We start from the raw sequence: 23605 nt of genomic DNA, 5'->3' as shown, positions 1-23605 counted from the left end.
CCTTTTCGAGGTATGAGGCGTGATTATGTCATTGTATTTTGCTAGCTGTCTGAAATACAGATTGAGTGGTCATTGATTTTGAACCGATGAACGAATATAGAGTTAAATATACACCCAAGTAAGGCGCTGTATCGCTCGCATACAAGTAGAACTAATAAACTACGTAAGTAATTGCACAGCCTCAGTTTATAGTTACCAGCCAAAATAGAGAAACGAATAGATAAGGTACAATACATTACCCTTTTGCATATTGATATGATACAATTCGAGCCTGGGCCAATGGTTGAGGACTATGTAAACTATTTTCGAATTCAATTTCAACAAAACAAGAGGTTCGGTCAAATTAAGAACGCAGAGCAGGAATAGACATTTTGCTATTAAATTACCTTACTATAGTATAGTTTACGACAGCGTAGGCTGTAAGCTTCGATCCCTTCGTTTGCGATCAATATATTTGTGAGAGAACGATGGAGGCTCAGTAAAACGCACGATCTTTGATTGATTGGTCGCTCTCACGGGTTACACCAGAGTTTCGCGAACCATCCGAACATATGCAAGATACAGTGATTTTTATCGACACCGATTACTTGATGACTTGAAATTGACTCGTGAATTTTGCTCCGAGTCACGAGTCAATCCACATTTCTGATACGCCGAGTCAAGTCAAGTCGAGTCATTTTAGCAAAGTGACTCGAGTCAAGTCAAGTCATACGAAAAAGTGACTCGAGTCATCCCAACACTGCGAAATAGCATCATGTAACGAAGTCATTATATCAACGGGTACGCCCGCAGATGTTTTATTATTGTTTAGAGGGCCTATCTATTCCAACACACCTCACTGGATCAGCTCTACCGGTACATCTGATTATGTGAGCAGGGAGAGGATAAAAATTGATAGCAATATATATGCAATTCCCGATCATATTGGCCGATGCAATCATGAATTATAGAAATTTTTTCGCGCTTCGCGCGTTTAGGGACGTTACTACTAGATGGGCACCCAATATACATGATAAGTACCGGAAGAAGCCTAGAGTCGTCGGGGGGTCTGGGGCGCTTCGCCCCCCAGTAGTTACTTTTATCACCCTATTGGTGGGTGGTTGCGCACTGTTGTCCGAGGGCCTGCGCAGTGAGTTGGCGTGTTTGCGCAGACTCTTGAAAAATTAGAGGGAACATTGCTCTCGACCATGACTTGTTAAGTGAGTATCGAGGGTGTGCTTCTGAGTAAATTTCTTTCCACATATTTGACATTGATGATTCTTTTCCCCACTGTGAATATGTGTGTGCTTATTGAGATTTGACTTTTGAGTGAATTCATTTCCACAAATCTCACATTTATAATCTTTTGCACCAATATGAATTTTGCAATGAGTAAGGAGGTTATTCTTTTTTGAGAACTCCTTTCCACATACATCACACTTATGTTCCTTAAGACCGCAATGTATATTCATATGAGTCTTCAAGGCGCATTTATGACGGTATTTCCTACCGCAGATCGCACATTCATGATTTTTATCGTCACTGTGAATTTTCATATGACTTGTAAGGCAAAATTTTCTACCGTATTCTTTTCCACAAATGTAACATTTGTAATTTTTTACATCGTTATGAATATTCAAATGAGTTTTCAGAACTTGACGAGTAGCGAATTGTTTCCCGCAGACGTCACATTGATGATTTTTAACGCCACTATGAAGAGCCAAGTGTTTCTCGAGGTTCTGCTTCGCAGCGAATTCTATTCCACAAATATCACATGTATGATTTTTATCACCAGTATGAATATTCATGTGAGTCTTGAGGTTAATTTTTTGATTAAATTCTTTTCCACAAATCTCACATTGATGATCTTTAACACCGCTATGAATATTTACGTGAGTCTTCAGGTTATTCTTTAGATGAAATTCCTTGCCACAAATGTCACATTTGTGACTTTTATCTGCACTATGACTTTTAATGTGAATCTGGAGGTGTTCTTTCGATGAAAAATCCTTTCCACAAATTTCGCATCCGTGGATTTTCTCCGTATTATGGCTCTTCATATGAGACTTGACATAGTATTTTCTCGCGAATGTTTTTCCACAAACATGGCATTTATGATCTCTTTCCGCGGTGTGAGTTCTCATGTGAGATTTTAGGTAATCCATTCGAGCCATCATCATCCCACAGATATCGCATTTATAATTTTTCACATCAGAATGCATTAGCATATGACTCTTGAGAGAACTATCGATAAGGAATTCTTTCCCACAAATTTCACATTTATGATTTCTGAGTCCACCATGTTCACCCAGATGTAGCATCAGCATTGATTTTCGAGAAAAACCCTTACCACAGACATCGCATTTGTGAGCTTTGACACCAGCATGTACATCCAAATGATTCTTCAAGTTGCACTTGAAAGAAAACCGTATACCGCAAATTTCGCATTTATGGTTTTTCACACCATCATGTACATGATTGATATGCCTCTCCAGGTGGTATTTCCATGAAAAACCTTTCCCACAGATATCACAGTTATAATGTTTGTCTCCAGTATGCAGTACCATATGAGTCTTCAAGTAGGATTTGCAAGAATAGTCTCTCCCGCAAATAGTGCATTTATGTTTCCCAGCACCCGAATGTATAGCCATATGCGTCTTCCAGTAGTGTGCCATAGAAAACTCCTTTCCACAGATATCGCATTTGACTGTAACTCCAGTATGTCTATCCATGTGCCGCTTCAGGTAACTTTTCATGGAGAATGTCTTACCACAAACTTCACATTCATAATTTTCAGCTCCCAAATGAACATTCATATGCATCTTAAAGTCAAATCGCAAAGGAAATTCTTTATCACAAACACCACATTTATAAGTCTTTTGATTTTTTTGGACACCGGCATGTCTATTCCTGTGCAACTTCAAATTGCTTTTTGTAGACAAAGTTTTTCCACATATGTCGCACCAGTGATGAATATTGGTATGAGCCGTGAGGAGACCCTCTTGAGCAAATTCCTTCCCACAAATTGAACAATTATGACTGATACTATCATCATGAAAATGTTGATGATGCGACTCCATGACATTCCTCAATTGACGAAAATGTTTGTCGCAGATCTCAGAGACCGGGAATTCTGGTCTTGGTGAACTTCAAAGTATTGAATATGTATGATAAAAATGCTTGTTGGTATTTGTAACAAAACGATCTGAAATAGCAAGTCAAGGAAGTAAAATTCGCATGGAACATTCCAGGGACTGTAGGTTAGTTGATGTCAAACTCAATAGCAGCAATACTGCACAATTTTATTTGATCTGCCCAGGGGCGATAAGGGGGACGCTGGTCTTATGAGGGGCATATGGTTATAGTAGAATAATAGCTCTATACATATTCCCGAGTTCTCATTGCAAATTAAGATCTGAGAATCTGTAAAATCATGAATTCTTTCGTCGACCTACACGCGAAATATATACCGTAGCTGTTTGCGACATGTCTCCATGCATACAGAGGTTTATCATAATTCAGGCAAAATTGCGCGTACTTTTACATCGCCAATTCGCCGTCACGCTAGCTCAGGTTATTTTCCACAAAATGTTCCAGACGAGGTATTGTATCCTGCAGCGAGCAGCGTGTAGAAGTCGAAGTAAGAGGCACTGTACCACTTTTGAGAGAGAACCCTTAGTACATTAACGATGCTTTGAAGCTTTCGGCCGAAATGATTAACTAGATATGCCTGAATTCGAGAGCTGCAAAATTGAATCCTCATAATATTTCCTCGTCGTATCATAAAGGCTGATTTGGCTTGGAATACTTTCATGTTAAAGTTAATTACTCGTTGCCACGTTGTCAGTTGAATTACTAGCCACAAAAAGCAACAAAACAAAACAAAACCCAATACAATTACCTTCCGGTATTGCCAATCGCGGATTTGAATTCGGTAGGTGTACATCGAGCCCGAACCAGATGGTATGAGCTCGTACCCGATGGCTGTTATAAAAACCTTGAACGCCAGCGAGTCGTAAAGTATATGTCCAGAGGAGTATACTTTGGGTTGCCAAAGCATCATAGCTAACGTTTATTACACGTAATATTTGCCTAATTTCTTGCAGAAAACGCCCATGCCTAACATCTCCGCTCCTACCCTTTGACTAAAGCATCCCAGCCGTATCGTGCGATATTAGAATGACGTATTGCTGATACGATTGGTTTTTCTAGATATTTATGCACCCATATTAAAATCAAGATATCCGATAAAACTAAATCGCGTATAGATAATTTTCAAGTAAAATAGAAACTGATTCAAAACACGATACTTATGGTGATTTACAATATCATTTTTGGACTTGCTTTGTTACAAAAGTTTTCTCGAAATAATCACGCTAACGTGGTTTACATACCGCGTTCAACGGAAGATATTCAGTCATAAGATTTATGTCAAAATCGGGCCTAGTGTATTCTATTTCTGTCGTGTACGACATATTTCCTTCATAACATTGGCCGACAACTATATAAAGTTCGATCTCTGCGTGACTGCTGGAGCGTGATGTGTTTGTGGAAATTTCAATACATTGCAGCTCCATTACGGTGGCGTCCTGAAGCAAACGGCTGCGGCCAAAATTTTAGAGTGCAGTGCCCCTTCAAGTACTTCCTACTGCGAGCGCGGACGACTCATGTGGTTCTCGCGAGCTACCGGTAGCCCGCGGGCACCACTTTGGATACCGCTGCATTATATCAATTACGTTGCTGTAAATAACTGATTTGTTGACTAAGCACAATTCACTGGCTTCCTACATGCGGTGTGTTTCGTTCTTGCTATGACGTTATTGAGGGCAACGCTCACAGCTGAGGTACAAATGATTCACAAACGAAGAGCTGAATATTCCGAGAAAATAATTTTTGAAATTGGAAAGGTGCATACTCGTTTAGTGCTAGGTTCACTAGGTTCGTTTGTGAACGTGAACCTCCAAATTCCAGGGGTTCATACACAGAACGCGAACGTGAATCTCACGTTCAAACCATCCCTGCGTTCAATAACTATTTTGTAGGATGCCATGGCAGTAAATGACGACCAGCTCGTAAGAAAACGTTAGGCTACTGTGATACGACTACTTAACTGCAGTAGGTCGAACAGAAACAGCCTTTCTGGCATATTACCACGCACGTTGAACCTCTTCGAAGAAACCAAATGTCAGACAAATGTTACCATGACATCAAATCCAATTGTGCAATACAAGAATAGAGGGACATGTTTCATGACCAATCCATATTATCGTAGCGACTTTCAACACCCATTGGATATAATACTGAAACACGGTGGACTTAACCTTAAGAAGAGTATAGCGCAATTAGCGAATATCTTTTGCAGGAAATCAAGCGAATATTACAATAATTTCCAATTCAGAGTGGATGCCTCATATTTGAATTTTCTATATGCAATGCCAAGGTATATATCAGTTCGACTCCTTCCTATCTTATAATTGCATCGTGATGTTTTGGTGATTGTAATTGATGAAAAACAAACAAACAAATGCGCGGCCTACTCAACATACAAACAAAAAATCCGTCAGTTATGCGAGCGTTCCTATTAATTATCTTTAGCCAATTGTGCGAAGAAAGGCATAGCCTTGTTTCGATTGCAAGTCCTCTCAAAAGCGTATCAACATAATTGTAGAAATGTATTTTGGGTTTAATTTCAAGAGCAGAATTCCTTGTACACAAAGTTATGTCGTGGGCTGGTAGGCATGTTAACATTGAATGTTCAAACTCTACCTTTCGAAAGACAATATCATCGTCGTTCAATAGCTCACTGGGTACGTAGCTAAACAGGGTCTCCTCATTTGTAAACGACTTCACGGCCTACAATATAGAATTTGGACTAAAAAAATCATGCAATAAAAGACATGCGTGCTAATCACCTGTTAACTTCGTCCTGTTCACCTCCTACTTTGAACAACAACAATAATATTTTGAAGTTGAAATTCCAGAATTTCAAAATTCTTTAATAAACCTTCTTCCGAATTTTCAACTCATCGCTGGCGGCAAAATATGACCACGCGGGTCTCGTGTTGATGACCCCTGTTTTATAGTGAGATTTTATATCACTCCGAAGTCCAAACCATAGCAACCGCATAAGCCCTGATATATATATTGCATTTACTAGGCTAGGCAAAATTGCGGCGCTCAAATTATAAGGGTATCTCTCATTTTTGCCGATTTTCATTCAGTTCAAAATGCACACAGAAAAAAGAATTAGAGAAAAAATAGACAGAATACGCCTTTCTGGTATAAGGCACAGGAAACGGACTGAAAGCCACGATTTTGCGAAAGTCGATAAACTCTGACCGACTCTATCACCCAAATCGACCATAAGGAAAATAACTCTAGAACAGAGGTCTCAAACTCAAATGTGCTCGCGGGCCAATTTCCTAGTTTTGATGATTTCGCGGGCCGCAGCATCAATAATAGGGATAATCAATGGCCTTATTTGATGGAACCTTGCAGACAGGCGTTCCACAAACATCGTGGAGATGTAATTTACTATTGTACTATTCACGCGAGACAAGGAAAAAAACATTTTCAAATATTTGAATAAAATTGTTTTTGTGCCGGACAGATTTTTTTTTTAATATTCGAGTTATAGACATCATGTGAGAGGATGCATCAGGGCATCGTAAAACTGTGGGGTTATAATATTGCAACTAGTGGACCTTTGACGAGCAACAACTTTATGTAGAATATTTTAAAATCTACTGAAGATTGATCTGATATCAGAGCATTTGAGCGGTGTTGTCTAATCCTGGTTTTCAGATAGTCGTGATAAGTATAGGCTATTGTTACTGTCATTGTCAGACTCAAATTAAATAACCATGAGATTTTACCTTCCATATATCAATAACAACTTAAATATAATCATTATTGAGCCATAGTAATAGCATTGCTTATTGACCTTCTTAGCGATCGTACCCCCTGTGCTTCAAATAAGATTTCTCGTAGCCCCAATCCATTTTCAACACAATTTCTGTTGGTACCTAACCTATTAAAATCAGTAAGCCCATTCACAAAATCGCGCGTAGCGCGAACACTATTTTCTAGTTGAATAAATTGGCCAAGAAAATATATGGTTGCCATACTGACCTGATGAGATAGCCATATACCCTACGCAACGCAAGCTACGACTTTTTGATATATTACTATTCCCTATGACAGTTTCATAGATTGTTGCGTCCAGGGCCGTAGCAGCACTACGTCAGGCTCCCAAAAAACGTTAGTCTTGGCCCCCCCATAGGGTGATAAACCGAACTTCTGCCCCCATACCCCCCCCTCACACTGTACGCTGTTTACCGCTACTAAACATCTACATTGGGTTCCGTTTGGGGAGTCAGCTTTTCTCGCCTAAACGCGCCAAGCGCGAGAAATTTCTATAATTCATGACTGAATCGGTCATTATGGACGGGAATTGCATATATATTGCTAGCAAATTTTTCCTCTCTCTGCTCACGTAATCTGATTATCAGTAGAGCAGAGTGAGGTGTGCTTGAAAAGGTGTATGACCCCACAATAATAATCAAACATCTCCGGGTCTATACCCGTTGGCAGGAACGAAACGACACTTCGTCAGTCCACCCCAAAAAGACGGGAATCTTAGGCTCCCATTGGGGGATAAACCGACTCCCCTCACGTTGTTCGCCTTTGCCACGTACCGTTTAGTGAGCCAGCACCAGGCGCGAAAATTTTCAATAATTCATGATAAAATCGGTCAATAAGATCGGGAATTGCATATATATTGCTATCAATTTCTTGTCCTCTCCGCTCACGTGATCAGATTTACCAGTAGAGCTGAGTGAGGTGTCTTGAAACTGTAGAGCCCGTAAATAATAATTATTCATCTTCGGGCCGGCGGACCCGCTGGTATAACTTCGTTACGTGATGTTATTTCGTGACCTCCTGCCTGCTATATCAAAAAATATAGAATCGCCTAAACGTACTAAACTAAAAGATCACACGATTTCAAATTGGTATTTCTTAACTGGCATATAATTTTTCCCTGCGGGATGGTATTTGTCTAGTAAGGTTCAGATTGCCAAGACAGGAACTTTCGGCGCCAGTCATTTAGGCGCCTAAAGACAATTTAACTTATATGTATTTTGTATAGATAAGGAAGCTTTCGGTCAGGATAAGGGCAGTCATTTTCGGCCAAGGTTTTCTCGCTGTCGATCGTTCTGTCTCACCTCTTGGAGTCACATGTTACATGGCCTAAAACTTTATATGTCTTGGTGCATCGCGGCAAGGTAATGGCCAACGGTGATATGCCTATTTCTATAAATCTTGCGTGTTTTTCTTGGGGGAAGAGTACCTAATAATCCACATATCTGGCAATTTGAAATCGCGCGTCGGCGCGAAAATATTTTGAAAAAGTTGCATAATTTTTCAAAAAAGACTATAATTTATGCTAATTCTCGAAATAATATTGGGCCCCCTTCGAGCTCGCCCCCCCCAATTGGGGTTTGGGATGCGGCAGTTACGGCCCTGGTTGCGTCCTTATAGGATTGCCAAGTCACCATTCCGAGTCGCATATCCTCCTCCGATTTCAGCGTTTGACCCAGCTCAAGTCGAGTTATTTTACGACAAGGTCGCACCCCAATCCAAATCACAATTTTCAGTCACGAATCATCAATGCATCACGTTTTATCATCATGAGTTAGAAATGTGACGTAATAACTGATCTTCTACCTCATGGTAGTTGTTAGAAGTGATGTGATAATGATGTTTGTTGAGATCTCAGTAATTTCTATAGTAGTTTTAGCGTGAACTTCAAGTTCCTATACCTAAAAAAAGATATATGGCACTTGATTGTATCGTTGAATACTTATTTTCCAAAATGCCGTCGCGGGCCGCATGCGGCCCGCAGGCCGCGTGTTTGAGACCTCTGCTCTAGAACATGCATAAAGCTGAAGAGGTAAACGATTGAGTATGAGTATGAGTCGAATTAGGCTGAGGACGTGTACCGAGAATAGTGGAGTACGGTCCTAAATCGCGGAACAGTCAAACTATACTGATGAAGGAATCTCAAACATCTAACAGTCAGCAAAGATTTGGGGATGTAGTCAGGAAAATAATTATGATTATTACCGTCTGCTTTATGGTGTGGTTAATAAAAATCGTCTTTCAATACTCGAATCTTGACAATTTATGCTCGATTAAAGTTCTAATCATTTTAGGGTTACCCAGCACACAATCGTAGTGTGGATATAGATGACCACTAAGGGTCTTCAAAAATGACTTTTTTTTCAAATCGTACTGGCTACTTGATAAAATCGTTAGGCTACGTAATTTAAGCCTACACACCAAATTTGGTTCCATTCCAATCAGTAGCCGTATTGCTACAGGAGAAGAAAGTTTCTATTTATTATATAAAAATAGATAACAAAAAATTTGACAATTTTCTGTTCACCCCATGAAAGTGTTAGGTTGTCTATAGAAATCATGTTTACCGAATTTGGATTATGAATAAAATAGTATTTACGGTGACCAATTCTTTATTTATTTATTATAGTATATTAGAGTAAATACTATTTCATTCAAATCCAAATTTTTCGACGGCAATAACTCCGCTTCCACTGGTTGGAATTTTTTGTTATTTATTTTTTTATAATAAATAGAAACTTTTTTATCCTGTAGCAACGCGGCTACCGGCTACTGACTGGAATTGAACCGAATTTGGTGTGTAGGCCTAAATTAGGTAACCTAACAATTTTATCAAGTAGCCAGTACGATTTGAGAAATATTCATTTTTGAAGACCCCTAACGACCACTTCGTGCTTTTCCTCAACTGCCTGATACGAATTAGAACTAGTGAATTGGTATCAAATTATAAGAAGGTATGCACAGGCAGTCATAATTAGGTTGGAATTTGTCCGGATCACAATTGAAATCACGGGATCGGGATTTTCAAGAAGTTTTACTCCTTAAACCGGGATTTCCCGACATTAGCAAAGCATTGGAAAATACACATATAAACTACCGACGCCAAATATGAGAACACCGAGAATGTCATCGTGCTTCGACGGTTTCTGATTTTCATTACCCAGAATGACCTTTCTATTCGAAATTCGCATTCTTCCACAAATCTTTATGAAACAGACCTGAACAATAGCAATCTCTGTCTATCGATGGACCTACTCGTTAACGAGATAACTTGCACGCAATTTAAATGAGCAGCTACAGTATGATATTTTACCGCTAACTGCCGGTCGGCAAATGTAAGCCATGAAGTTTTAGCAGCTAATCAGCAAACTGCTTCATATGATCCACCTGCGGGCAACTTCTCCAGTCGGCAGGCCGGATTGCTGAATCGATACATTATTAGCCTACTTATCCACATATACACGGAATAGATCGTATTCACTTCAAAGCTATTTCTCGCCGATAATGACGAAGACAACGTGGATTTGAGAACAGCATTGTCATACAGGCGCCGCCATATCTGCTTCTCTCTGATCAATTAACACACGGTGTAATCATAATGTCCTATAATTACCGGCTTGCCGAGCGCGAAATTTGATAAAGCGGGTATCAATCGAAAGCCACCGCGGTACTGATTGCGAGATTACAGATTTTATGCTGCTCGTTGCCCTGGAACCCCCCAAAATCAGCCTCGAAAGTTGCAGTATAACGGAGTTTGGTATTGTGACGCCACCTGGCCGTCTGGGAGCAAGTGGGAGCAGCGCAAACCGCAAGCGTATTGGCCATTGTTGCGCAACCGATTGGGCAGTCACACTCTCACTCTCGTGCGCACTTGCTCCCGAGTTGCTCAGACGTCATGGTTGCGTCACAATATCAAAGTACGTTACAATGCAACATTCGAGGCTGATTCTGGGGGGGTCCAGGGCCACGCGCAAAATAAAATTTATATTTACGCAATCAGTACCGCGGTAGCTTTCGATCGATACCAGTTTTATCAAAATTAACGTTCGGCAAGACGGAAAGTGTGGCGTAGACCAATCTCGCTGAGCCGTGAGATACCAATCTCACTGAGCCGTGAGATTTGGTTGTGTCCACATCATATAGGACACTATGGTGCAATCATTAATTAAGATTTCAAGGCGTTTGATAAGCCCGCCGCAAATTTACCAATATATCAATTCATTAGGGTTGAGTACATGGTAAATGCCGATAATGCAAGTCTTCTCGGTTCAACGAACTTACGCGTAACCTCTACTTTCGCAGGCTGCGCAGACACGTATGTAATAACAAACAGTCACTAAAATTTGACGTTTAAACAAGTAGTGGGGAATCTCGGCAGACTGTGGCCGCGGGTCACATTATCATGCAAGACGGGAAACTGTACGCGGGCCGGACAAAATGCCGTCGCGGGCCGTATGTTGCCCGTCCCTGGCTTACATTATCACAAATTTGACTTTCAATTGTTTCGCAAAAAGGCTTTCCGGAAAATGCTGCACAGACTCCGGTCGATAACCATCTAGTGAGGTCGCGGTCTAGGAATATCGAGCGTTGTTAGGTTTTAGCATTAACATGTATTAAACCTTGCAGCCTTATCTCGTTTAGGATTACAACGCAGTACGCATTTTTGATATATTATGTAGATTGAGATATGCAGTTTTGAGGAAATTTGAGTAAAACATAGCGATCGCGGCTGAAGAGGACTGGCGTAGTTCATTGTGAGCTTTCAAGACAATCAGCTGATATAATAACACTGCTGTTTTAGGCTTACCATATTTTGGAAATCTAAAAAGAGGACACTTTTTCAGAAATTTGAGACTTGCAAAACCGGAGAAGAATTCTCAAAAATCGGTGAATTTTTCCCACTTTGTGATCGGTTGACTAAAAAAAAGGTCCACTTTCAAAATACCGTTTTTCTCTCCACATTGCTAGGTGGTTGACTCAAAAAAGGTCAACTTTTCGCTCAGAGCTCTAAGCGTCACTTCTGTGCTAATTTACGGCATATCACTCGCATTTTGCTTTAAATGTGACCTACATTTTCAAAAAAGAGGACAAAATCTCTAAAAATAGGACAAAAAGGCGTCCTCTGGGGACACTTTCAAAAAAGTCAAAAAAGTATGGTAATCCTATCTTATATGTAAGTAAATATATAAGCTATATATAAGCAACTCATTACTGATCAAGCGATGGGGTGCCACGACCTATTTATCCCTTTGATCGGGTGGAAAACATTGGTTCTCCGATTTACGGCTATTCTTTTCCATGAACACCTACAAGCTACACCGATTACGTCGCATCAATCACGTCAGTGACTTACCGGGGATAGCCTAATAGAAGTTATAGCATAAAGGCGGTATTGATTATAATATGCATTGCATACATTTCCCATGATAACTGATTCACTCGATATATCCTAATAATATCAATTCTGCAGCCTTGAACTATACTGGAGTCACTAAACAGTATACCCGCCTGCATCATCGCCACTCTCGATAAGTCACGTCGCGCTAAAACTGAAACGCCCATGGTCAATGGTCACATTGGTCATGGGATCCGACGTCGTGACGAAAGCGTGTGCGCTTTGATATTGGGGAAATAACATGCAACGTTATGGTGCGCGTGCAGTCCGTGCACCATCTAGCGTGCCGGAGTCCAAAGAGAGCATAAGTGTATAAAAATCAATCTGTTTTGCCACTTTTTATCAATTTAATCAGTCACGTGCGGTGAAGTTCGGGGTTGGGGACGTAGATTCTCTTTTAGAATCACTTCGCAAAGATATAAATTCTAAAAGGCTAGCTGATTCAGTTGACGACTTTTTGCTATCACATTAGAACTTTTCGCACGCAGGCTGTGGCAATAAAGGACGTTGTGTCCGATAACCTGCGACGGTAACCTGGAACCCTCCGGCTACGAACATATAGCCACATACTCTTGATCTGACACAACGCTGCGTTCAACAAAATATTGCCTAAGATCAGAGGTGACCACGGCGGTAAACGAATAGTTATGCGGGTGTATTTACACGTAATGCAATTAGCATTGGCGGCCGTCATGCAATTTGAATTAAACCTATCGGTTCCAAAATTTCGGAGAGAGAGAAAGAGAGAGTCTTTATTTTCATCCAACCAAAATGCATGGAGACATTGCAATTCCACTTCAAAAATTCTCTTCGCGCTTCACGCGATCAGCGCAATTCAATTTTTCGATTGTAGTACCTATGAAGTGCGAGTCATATACAGTACCATTGCAAACGTCATACAAAAAGTTGACGCCCCATAAGACAGTACCAATTTGGAATCGCGTGCGTCTCACGACTTGATTTCTGGTACGTTTCGCCGATTCCACTATCTTTTCACCATAACCGACAATCATGATGGGAAGTCGAGTAACAACATATTGCAATGAAGTGATTAATAACAATGGGCACATCCGACAATGCACGATCATTAAAATACGTGCCCTAAATTTCGAATTCATCCCATCTATCAGATCTAACGGTAATTCTAATGAAATAGGGTGAGAAAGATACAAATTTGATAGTGATATGTGCAACTACTCATATTATTGACGATGTTCTTTCGTGAATTTTAATATGTTTTTGCGCTCCGACAACAATCGCGCTATATTTTCATGATATTATTACTCGCTATTTCGGTGCGCATAGTTAGTATATTTCCTCATGCAGTCTCGACACAAACACGGATATATGACTTACAGGTGGTCGAGTACGGCTATCCGCTGGAATGCGACCGACCGATCGTACGCTATTCCGTATCGACCTTCGATATTGATATCTTCTAGCGCCGAAATGTCATGGCCCCAATGCCGCAATGCCAAACTCCATTACAATGCAGACGTCACAGCTCAGTCATAAGATCAATCACTACACGCTTTTGACATCCTACCCACTGCTTCAGTGCTTAATTTTACCTATAAAGTCAGTAATTTGCTCTTTTCATTTTTAAGAGTAAGTTCTATGGAAGTGCGATAGAAACATGTTGTTGCTGCATCTTTTAAGCTCATAACTAGCTTTCTAGTGTAAGAGGTTATCAAGATATGATGAAATTGACTATTTTCGGCACGTTCTGTGAAAATGCACGACCACTAGATGGTGTATGAACCCAAAATTATGATAGAATTTATTTATTTACTATTTGGCACCTCATATCACGGCACTTTTTTGAAATTCAAAAATTTTCATTTTTCACTCCACCCTAATCAGCAAGCTGCCGCTGTCGCGATAATTAAGGCATATCTGATTATAGTCAATCAAGGGGGCACTGAGCCGTGATTTCGTGATTAATAGTCTTCGCGCCGTTCTATGTTCGGTGGCACGCCCATTCTTCAGTAGCTACTTTTAAATGCTCTGCACGAAATCTTAACCACTTTATTGTGAGCTTCTTCCAGGCTTATTGTATTTTTTAAACAATAATCTATAGAATGAGACAATACACCGAAGCATTTTCGAGATTTTTCTTATTTTGGACAACCCTAGCTGTCTAGTCAAACTGATGAACTTATTTTAAATTTTTGGTTAGTCAACTGTCCTCTGCTTCGGATCTTCAAATGTTGTCCAAGGGACGGCGCACCGAATTGATGAGTGCGCGCAGACTCATGAAAAACGGGGAAACATTGATTATGAGTGATATCTTTTTACCGATGAACCATTCTTATTATGGAGAGGTAATGTGTGTCCGAAGTTGACCTCGGTCAGAGTCGAACCCGCAACCTATTGGTGTTGCAGCCGTGGATTATACCACTGCGCTATCTCGCCGCGCGTACTATGCATTCGTTGCAATATATCCCTCAAATCTGCCTTGGCATCCGCTTCAGAGAGTTAGTTAGATCAACGACCCGACGATTATAAGTGTCTTATAGCAGCCTAGAACGAAAGTGGGCCTTGCTGTAAGTCGGCTGCACTTGCACATGAATCATGTGTATGATGAGCGATCTGGTGCAAATGAATATATATGCTAGTTGTCGACAGACCATGAATACCAGAGCTTATGCTTTGCCTTGCCAGTAATGTAAAGGTTGAAAGCAGATAGCTTCAAATATATTTGCGGAATACGCTACAACTGAAATACTGTCCGTAGAATGTCAATCGAGATATCTTTCCTTCCCTGCATCAGTCCTGCAAAACAATTACATTCCAAGTAATTATTCCGGGCTAAAACAAGTATAATGAATTCTTCGCCATAAATTTGTGGTTATTGATTGCAAAAAATCATTTATTCATCTCAGTCAATCAGTCAATCATTAAAAGTTTTGTCAATTCCATAACACCGCAAGATTGCAGTATAATGAAAATATGGATTTCGTGATATTCATCACCATGCACGGTTAATATGAGCAGTTAGGTCAGCATAGGACGGGTTGGGCAATTATTTTCCTCCGTGGGCCAAATGAGAAATAGAAAATACGTTGGCGGGCCGAGTGAAATTTTGTAGCTATATTCTCCAGCGTATTTTAATTTTATTTCTAAATTACATTGTTAATAAATGATGCTCCGAGCGAGATAGTGTAATGGTTGTGCGTCCGGCTTCTCGATCGGTAGGTCGTGGGTTCGATCCCCGGCCGGGTCAGACCAAAGACTCGAAAACTGGTATCCGCGGCTATCCTGCTAGGCGCTCAGCAATCACGGATAGCATGGAGGAGAATAAAACCGGGGGTGCAGACTAGATGACCTTACTATAAAGGCCGTATCGCATCTCCGTCGTCAAAGCATCTCGGTGGTGCAGGCGAAAAAGAATACCATCTCTCTCTCTCTCTCTCTCTCTCTCTCTCTCTCTGCTCAGTGAATGTGTTGATGTTAGGTAATGAGAAAGTGGCGGTTAATTATAAAATATTTATTTGCTGTCATGATTCGAAACAATGTTAAACATGATATCTTTTAACTCTCTTTAAACCACTATCCACGTTCTTCTATTAAGACAATAAAGCAGTGGTTCTCAAACTTTTTTAGGCACGCCCCCTTTATGATAGTGAAAAATCTCGCGCGACCTAATCCTATTATGTTATCTCAGCATATTGAAAAGAGCAACCAGAATGCTACCATCTCCAACGGACGGTTTGAAGGCATGGTAGATTATTGTTGTTCATGAGAGAATTCTGTGATATCAAAGTCGGACAATACACAGGGGATTAACCGTGTTACGAGCTAGGGTAGATCGCGAGCGCGACAAAAAATCATTTAACTTGGTCTTCGCGCCTCCCTTCAGATGCTTTCACGCCCCCCTCCCAAGTTCGAGAACCACCGCACTGGAATGTATTTGGGATAGTACAAAGCTTGTCTTGGTCGCTGCATTCCGAGCAGTGTGCAACTGTGCATGTGCATCTCAATTAGCTTTGATGTTGAGCGAAGGTTGCAGTTATTCGGAGATTCGCCCTTCCTTGACCGAGTGTTTCGTGTTTTCGTTATAATCAAAATCCTTAATCTCTACGACATGCTCCGCAAAAACTAAAAGGACGGGTTTACCCCTAACTCCAGTATACAAATATTTAGTGCTCGAAACCCTGTTTGAATTTCAGCTTTTGGCTTTCTCTTTTCGACATGCCCGTTCATCCTTTATGGGTGATAGATATGATGAGTCATACAGTAATCGCGAGCACTGGCCAGTGACCACTGATCGATTTTACGAATTACGGATTAGGAAACGCCTCACGTAAGAATTTGATACACGTACTGTGTAATGCAGAGGTCTCAAACACGCGGCCCGCGGGCCGCATGCGGCCTGCCAGAGCATTTTGTGCGACCCGCGGCGACATTTTAGATTTTTATTAATTTGACAATATATAAGTGTCACATATCTTTTCAGGTTATAAAGTGAAAATTCCCTCTTGAATTGCTCCGAAAGCCTGAAGGTATTCAGCAAACTTCACTATTGCATCATTTGCAAACGCTACCATATGCAGTGAAAGATTAGCTATTTCGCCACATTTCCCATTCATGATGACAAAACCTGACCCTTAGACGATTCGTGACTGAAATTTGTGAGTTGGGCTTGGACGCGACCTTTCTTAGAATTACCCAGACTCGGAGTGACTCGGAATGCCGTGAATTTGTTAGAATCATGGACCCAACAAACTAATCGCGTATCAGGGGAATATTAATAGATCTGAAGGGGGCAGATTGGTATTTCGCTAATTAAGCAAGTGGTTATGGAAACCATTGTCATTCTGTTGGTTACATCTTTGCAGGGTTGTAATGACTCGAGTCATGACTCGACTCGAGTCAGACTCGAGTCACGATTTTTTTATGACTCGACTTGACTCGAGTCATTTTCTTGAAAGGGGAAAATGACTCGACTCGACTCGAGTCAATATTTGGATTGAATCGACTTGTACTCGAGTCATTACGCATGACTCGACCCAAGTCATTGACTCGGCTTATTTTATATGACTTGAAGATGAAGAAATTTGCGAATCATAATGGCTAGATCAACGCATCCGACGAATTCTGCCGACATCGCTATTTGTCACCACTGCTTTCGTTGCACTTGTCTGATATCAGATATGCCGCCGTAAAAACAACAGAAAATGATACATAGTAGCAATGCATTGTACAAAATCGTCCAGTGATGAAGAGGTAATAGATCCTCCGCAATTAAAGTACTCAAGACTTTTCAATTATACAAGCAAACAATTGGATCAAAGTTCAATTAGAGCCAATGAAATGACTCAGATGGTGAAGAGACTGATAAGCTCATGTGTAGATTTGAAGGCGATGATTCTTTGCATTTTTATGCGACTAGAAAGAATGAGTATTAAATGCTCTTCAGTGTGGTTCAAAAATGCTTGTCAATTCCTGCATCGAGTGCACTAGTGGAGCGTGTATTCAGTAGATGTGGATTCATTGTACGGCCATGCCGCTTTAACATATTTGAGGATCTCCTTTCCACATTAGTATTTTTGAGGTGTAACTCATTGATTTGATCTGCTGTCTGTGAAAACACACGATGCCCCTCGTCCATTTGACGTTTTGTTAGGTATGTGCATTGTGCACGTGAAAAATAATGAATGGCTAATGTTGTGTGATGTTTGTACAATATGGCTGTTCTAAAATAACTTCTTTTTTATTTTACTGGGTGGTTACTTGATAAAATTGTTATGTTGCATAAAAGGAACACTGAATCTGGCTTAATTTGAAAAAAGTGGAATCAATGATGTGAGAGGAGAATATTTTGGATTTGAAAATAAATGGAGTATTTTAGTGAAAAATTCTTTCATATATTATAATTACATAGTAGTAAGCCGACTATTTTTTCATATCCAAAACATTCTACTCTAATAACTTCACTTTTTCTAGTTGGAATTGAGTCAAATTTGCTATGAATCATATTTTTACACAATGTAACAATATCATGAGATAGCCGGTAAAATTCGAAAATCTCTATTTGTAATTAGTCTAAAATTTTCTTTCATAGCATTGCTTTCTAATGGTTGGAATTGAGCCAAATTTGATTTTTTAGGCAATCTAGCAATTTTAAGAAGTAGCCGGAAAATTTGAAAAAATGTTTTTGAACAGCCCCATTGTACAATTATTTCTCCAATGCTGTAACTGCGATGTAGTCTGTAATGCAATTGGGAAAACCTTTAGTATAATCAAAGGGTATCTGTTCTGTTGTCACTGCACAATGCACATAGTTGCATGCACGCTTTTACAGCATGCTGGCCTATTGTAAATACCTCTACATAAACATGCATCTATTGATTCTCTATCAACTAGTATCTTGACGTGAATTTGTTGGTTCTCTATCAGCTATTCGTGAACTATCGTCGATGTGTTCATAATAAAAACTGAATGCTTGTATTGGTGATGTATCAGACTGACAAGAGAGATATTCGATTTTAAGTTCTAAGATTAGTAAAGTTATCTTTAGCATCGGTTAATGAGGCCAGGACCTGTCCGCTATCTGCCTAAATAAACACGTGCCAAGACTCTGATAGGGACAAAATGAGCATGTTTCGCAAACAAGGAATTCGATATTACCCAAGCAGGATTGAAAACATGAGTTGAACATGACTTCAATACTGTGACTTGGACTCGACTCGAGTCATAACACCATGACTCGGACTTGACCCTTTAAACGGTGACTTGGACTCGGACTCGAGTCTGTGATGAATTGAAAATGACTCGACTCGACTCGAGTCAAAACCACAAAAGTATGATTGACTCGTGACTCGGAACCATGTGACTTGGTTACAACCCTGCATCTTTGGTCGCTAAACCATGTTATTAAGGCCACTCAAAAGGTACCGAGTACCGTATGTGGTACGCTCCAATGATGTAACAACAATGGGCCGTTCAGCGTTCCGACATCTCAATAACTAGGACACATTCATTAATATATTTATATTTTTTCTGCTCCTATATTTGAAGATATTTGACCATGAGATTAATGGCCCACTTATCAGAAGTATACCCGAATCTTGGATTGGAGTCACAGCTCAACCTAAAAATGTTTTGATGTCAGATCAGTCTCTATTATCAATCTGTTATTCACAATATTCAATAGTAGCTGCAAAATTATGACCCGATAGCTTTCATGATGGCATCATACATTTGTCCTCCCATATGGTGTCTATATCGTATAATTAATATATATCAAGTACAACAACGATTCTATTCAAATAGTTATAAATGTGATGATTCTTTTCGTGCCAGGCCTGAATTAATACAATAGTAAATCACATTTTGACGATGTGTGTTTACTGTCAGTCTGCTGGATCGGCTCACTCTCAATAGGACGATTCATTCCCGCCAAATAAGGCCTACTTGGAAAGACATAGAATACTCTATAAATGCTGCGGCCCGCGGCGTCGTCAAAACTGTAAAACTGGCCCGCGAGCACATTTGAGTTTGAGACCTCTGGTGTAATGCGTAATGAGACAATGGCAAGAAAAAAATTTGACCTAAACTATATGCAAAGATTGGTTTCTGGCAAATTTTTGCTACTCATTCTTCGCCACATTGACTTTATTTTAAATCTGGATTACGCATGCGAGGTACGTAGGCAGCGTAATCGTGGCATATTATTGAACAGGCTTCAAAGTAAACGAATTTCCTGTTTAGTTGATACGGCCTATGATTTTAGTCCACGCATCACCATTCAAAAAGCAGGTTCAATGTTATGAATTCCAAGTAACCTTTCGCGGGCCGCACAGAATGGCTTCGCGAGCCGCACTTTGCCCAGGCCTGGTATAGGGCCAACGCTCGCTTCTCGTTCGTATTCGTTGTACGAACCGAGGCAGGTTCTGCCCCGTGAACTAACAGAATTCCCTAGAAATAAGTTTGCGTTCGTTATATGATCTTTGTAACTGTCCGAAGAGGATGTTCACTATCACCCAGATTTACCGGGATCGATAGACTTAGATGGGACATATATAATATTACAACGGATACGGGTTGGTGCTGACTGTTGGTGTTGCATTCCTATGAAATTTATGTTATAAGCGTCACTTACATTGAATTTTGCTGCCATAGTAATTACCTTGGAGTATACTCTGTGTGAGGTATTCCAACATGAAGAAATAATGACTCATATCGCCCTATTAGTTTTGAAATTGCATGGAATCATGTTTAACGCGGTCTGCCGTTAGCCTATCTATATGCAATATGTAGGGACATGTGTATCTACATCCACACATCAACTTGCACGACTTGAACTAAAATTATTTTATGACTTGTAAATGAGTCACGATTGGAAAATGCGAGACAACTTGTCTCGTGACGACATTTGCTTCTACTCCAAATGAATGGGGGATCGAAAGTATAGTGACTTGATCCAAACACTGTTTCGCGCCGAAGACGAAGGTTAGCCAAACGTTCGCAACACCCCTATTACATATATACAATTTTAATTAATTTGCCGTCTGCAGTGGAACGCACGGAGTACAGATTTTCCTACGACCTTACCTGATTTGTGGAAATTACCGTCTTTTGCAACGGAGCCATCCCGCAGGGCAGTCGTGATATCTGTAAAACATGATGATATCAAGACCGCATAAACAAAGATGGCCGGAATGGTCCATGTTTAGCAGGCCGAAAGAACGTACAATATAAGATCGTGTCAAATGTGAAGCATATATACAGGATCGTAACTGCCGCACCCCAAGCCAACAATGGGGCCGAGCTCGAAAGGGGCTCAAATTTATTACGTGAATTTACAAAAATCATAGATTTTTAGGGGGGAAATTTACGCAACTTCTAACGTTGTCAAATGTTTTCATTATTGCATACCCTTCCCCCAACAAAAAATACGCATAATTTATAAAAATGGTCACTTCGGCGTCCGCCGTTACCGAGCCACGACGCACCAAGACATATGAAGGCCAAGTAACATGCGACCCCAAGAAGTGTGCCAGAACGATCAGCAGCGAGAAGACCTTGACAGTAAAGGACTGCTCTTGTGCTGACCGAAAAATTCGATGTATATTAGAGTTGCCATACGTCCGTAATTTCCCGGACATGTCCGGAATTTCACTGTTCGAACTTGCGTCCGGAAAGAATTTCTAAAATATGCCTGAATGTCCGGAATTTTGAAGGCTTGACGTAAGCTCATAACTTTTTCGTAAATCAACATATTAACATTATTTTGGGGAATATATATGCTACATGATATTTTCCTCGCGCTGCTATCACATTTATTGATTTTAATATGGGAACTACCACTAAAGTTACCATATTTTGGAATCACGAAAGGAGGGCACATTTTCAAAATTAAAAAAAGTTCAACTTTTTGCTGAGCGACCAAAATACTGTTTTTTCCTTCACTTTATCAGGTGGTTGACTTGAAAAAAAGGTCAACTTCTCACTCAGCTCCAGAAATACCCGCCGGAGCGTCACTTCGGTGCTGATTTACGGCATCTCGGAGGACTTTTGGTCAAATTCCTAACAAAGACGACAAAATCTCAAAAAGGTGGACATTTAGAGGCTTCCTCGGATGACATTTTTATAAACCTGAAAAGGGAGGACGTATGGCATGTAGCAAGCCCCCCCAGAAGGTTCATCGATTACCCTATGGTAGGCCCAACATAGTTGTTTAATTGGGCGGGAAGGGACTGGGAAAATGTGGTTTCGGTCACGCTGACACAATACACAGCCACATACAACTCCTGAGCCGGATCCTGGCCACCTCTGGTTTATAAGCAAAGCTTTGCTAGTGTGACGTCATATTTACAGACAATGTGCTCATAACTCATTTTGAAATCCTCTAGTGGGCGCTAAAGAGTGCCCGGAATTTGGGTCACAGTAATACGGTAATTCTAATATATATACATATATGTTAAATTGTCCATATGTGCCTAAATGGCTGGCGCCGAATCCTCCTGTCCTGGCGATCTGAGCACCGGAAGACAAACGCCAACCCGCAGGGAACATTATTTGCCAGTACAGAAATACCAATATGAAATCTTGTGCGTCTTTTAGTTTAGTACATTTGTGCGATTTCAATATTTTTTGACATAGCACGAACAGTATCATGCAGGGAAGTCATTATACCAACGGGTCCACCCGAAGATGTGTAATTATTATGTTTAGGGGTCATACCTTTTCCAACACACCTCACTTGTCTCTACCGGTAAATCTGATTACGTGAGCAGGGAGAGGATAAAATTGATAGTGATATATATGCAATTCCCGATCGTATTGACCGATTCAATCATGAATTATAGCTCACTCACTACGCAGACACCCAATGTAGATGATAAGTATAGCGGCAAAAAGCGCACAGCGTGGGAGGGGGCTGTCTAGGGTGAACCTCATGACGCCACTTGACGTTATTTCAGTGAAGTGATAGCCTATAACAATGAACACGAAACCTAGCGACGACTCAGTCCACATATTAATGCCGCAATGCTGACGTAGGCCTACATATTGTCGTTTTAAACGTCACCAAATGTATCATCTGGAACAATCGAATCATATAACAATGTTTATTTTTTTAGCTGCCGGCGCCATGCATATAGTGGTCCGAAATGTCATAGTAGGGTATATCTTATACATAACGTTCCTGAGAATATTTTGCGTTATCAGACCTGGTTACAAGGCAAGCAAGAAACAAGTTGTCGACCTGAGAAGAGTTACAATTTGCTGACATATGCCTCGTTATTGATTCCGAGACGAAATCTCTGATAGTATCGATTCAATGCACTTTACCGCCGACCTGCTTAAACAAGAGCACCTGCACCTACTTTGTCTCGTGAGGTGGAGTCGGTTGCAGTAGGGTATCATCTTGTTTCTTGCGGGACGATTCGACTATCGCGTTTGCAAAAAATAGCCCTGTTTTCGACCCAGGTACTGTGTCAGATCCCATATTCAAGTAAATGATGCACAATATAATCGTTAGCATTGTCCGCATAGTTTCTGCGCATTCTCTGCAAAGAATGTTCAATTATCAATATCGATTGTGATCTCAAGTAAAAATATGTGAGCGGATGTCCGCCGATGACATTGTATTTTTTGTCGATAGGGTGATTTTCTTTGTTGACAGAGGTTTCAAACATACGGCCCGTGAAGTAATTCTGAGTATATTCAAAAATGCTTATATTTCCACCATATTTCTAACAAATGCTTTGATTTATAGTAAGAAATACCTGTATCAGATAATTCGGAGAGGGCAAAAAAGACCATAAATAGGTGTACTATCTAAGACAAATCACATTTTCT

The 23605-nt window shown here is 40.4% G+C and overlaps 1 protein-coding gene and 2 long non-coding RNA genes across 3 annotated transcripts in view; 1 reads left to right on the top strand and 2 right to left on the bottom strand.

The window, feature by feature from the left end:
- Positions 1-7956, top strand: part of LOC145458918 (uncharacterized) — a 462825-nt gene extending 454869 nt beyond the window's left edge. Inside the window, exon 2 of the long non-coding RNA XR_013921233.1 lies at positions 6368-7956. This is a non-coding gene — a long non-coding RNA (uncharacterized LOC145458918). The remainder of the gene's footprint in view (positions 1-6367) is intronic.
- Positions 798-3342, bottom strand: LOC145458498 (uncharacterized). Its single transcript, XM_080336880.1, has one exon. It carries the CDS (start codon positions 3057-3059, stop codon positions 1164-1166), a length of 1896 nt encoding a protein of 631 aa, XP_080193006.1. The 5' UTR covers positions 3060-3342; the 3' UTR covers positions 798-1163.
- Positions 7957-14959: 7003 nt separating the features above from the next.
- Positions 14960-23387, bottom strand: LOC145434498 (uncharacterized). The gene is made up of 3 exons (XR_013913421.1): positions 23131-23387; positions 20855-20914; positions 14960-15070 (listed from the first exon to the last, which is right to left on the bottom strand). It is a non-coding gene; the product is annotated as an uncharacterized LOC145434498 (long non-coding RNA).
- Between the last annotated feature and the right edge of the window lie 218 nt (positions 23388-23605).

This window comes from Botryllus schlosseri, chromosome 2 (assembly GCF_051294905.1).
Source record: "Botryllus schlosseri isolate E-star chromosome 2, Bs_hap1, whole genome shotgun sequence".
Classification (NCBI taxonomy): domain Eukaryota; kingdom Metazoa; phylum Chordata; class Ascidiacea; order Stolidobranchia; family Styelidae; genus Botryllus; species Botryllus schlosseri.
Note: the sequence above shows the minus strand (reverse complement) of the source record. Positions and strands in the feature narration are given on the sequence as shown.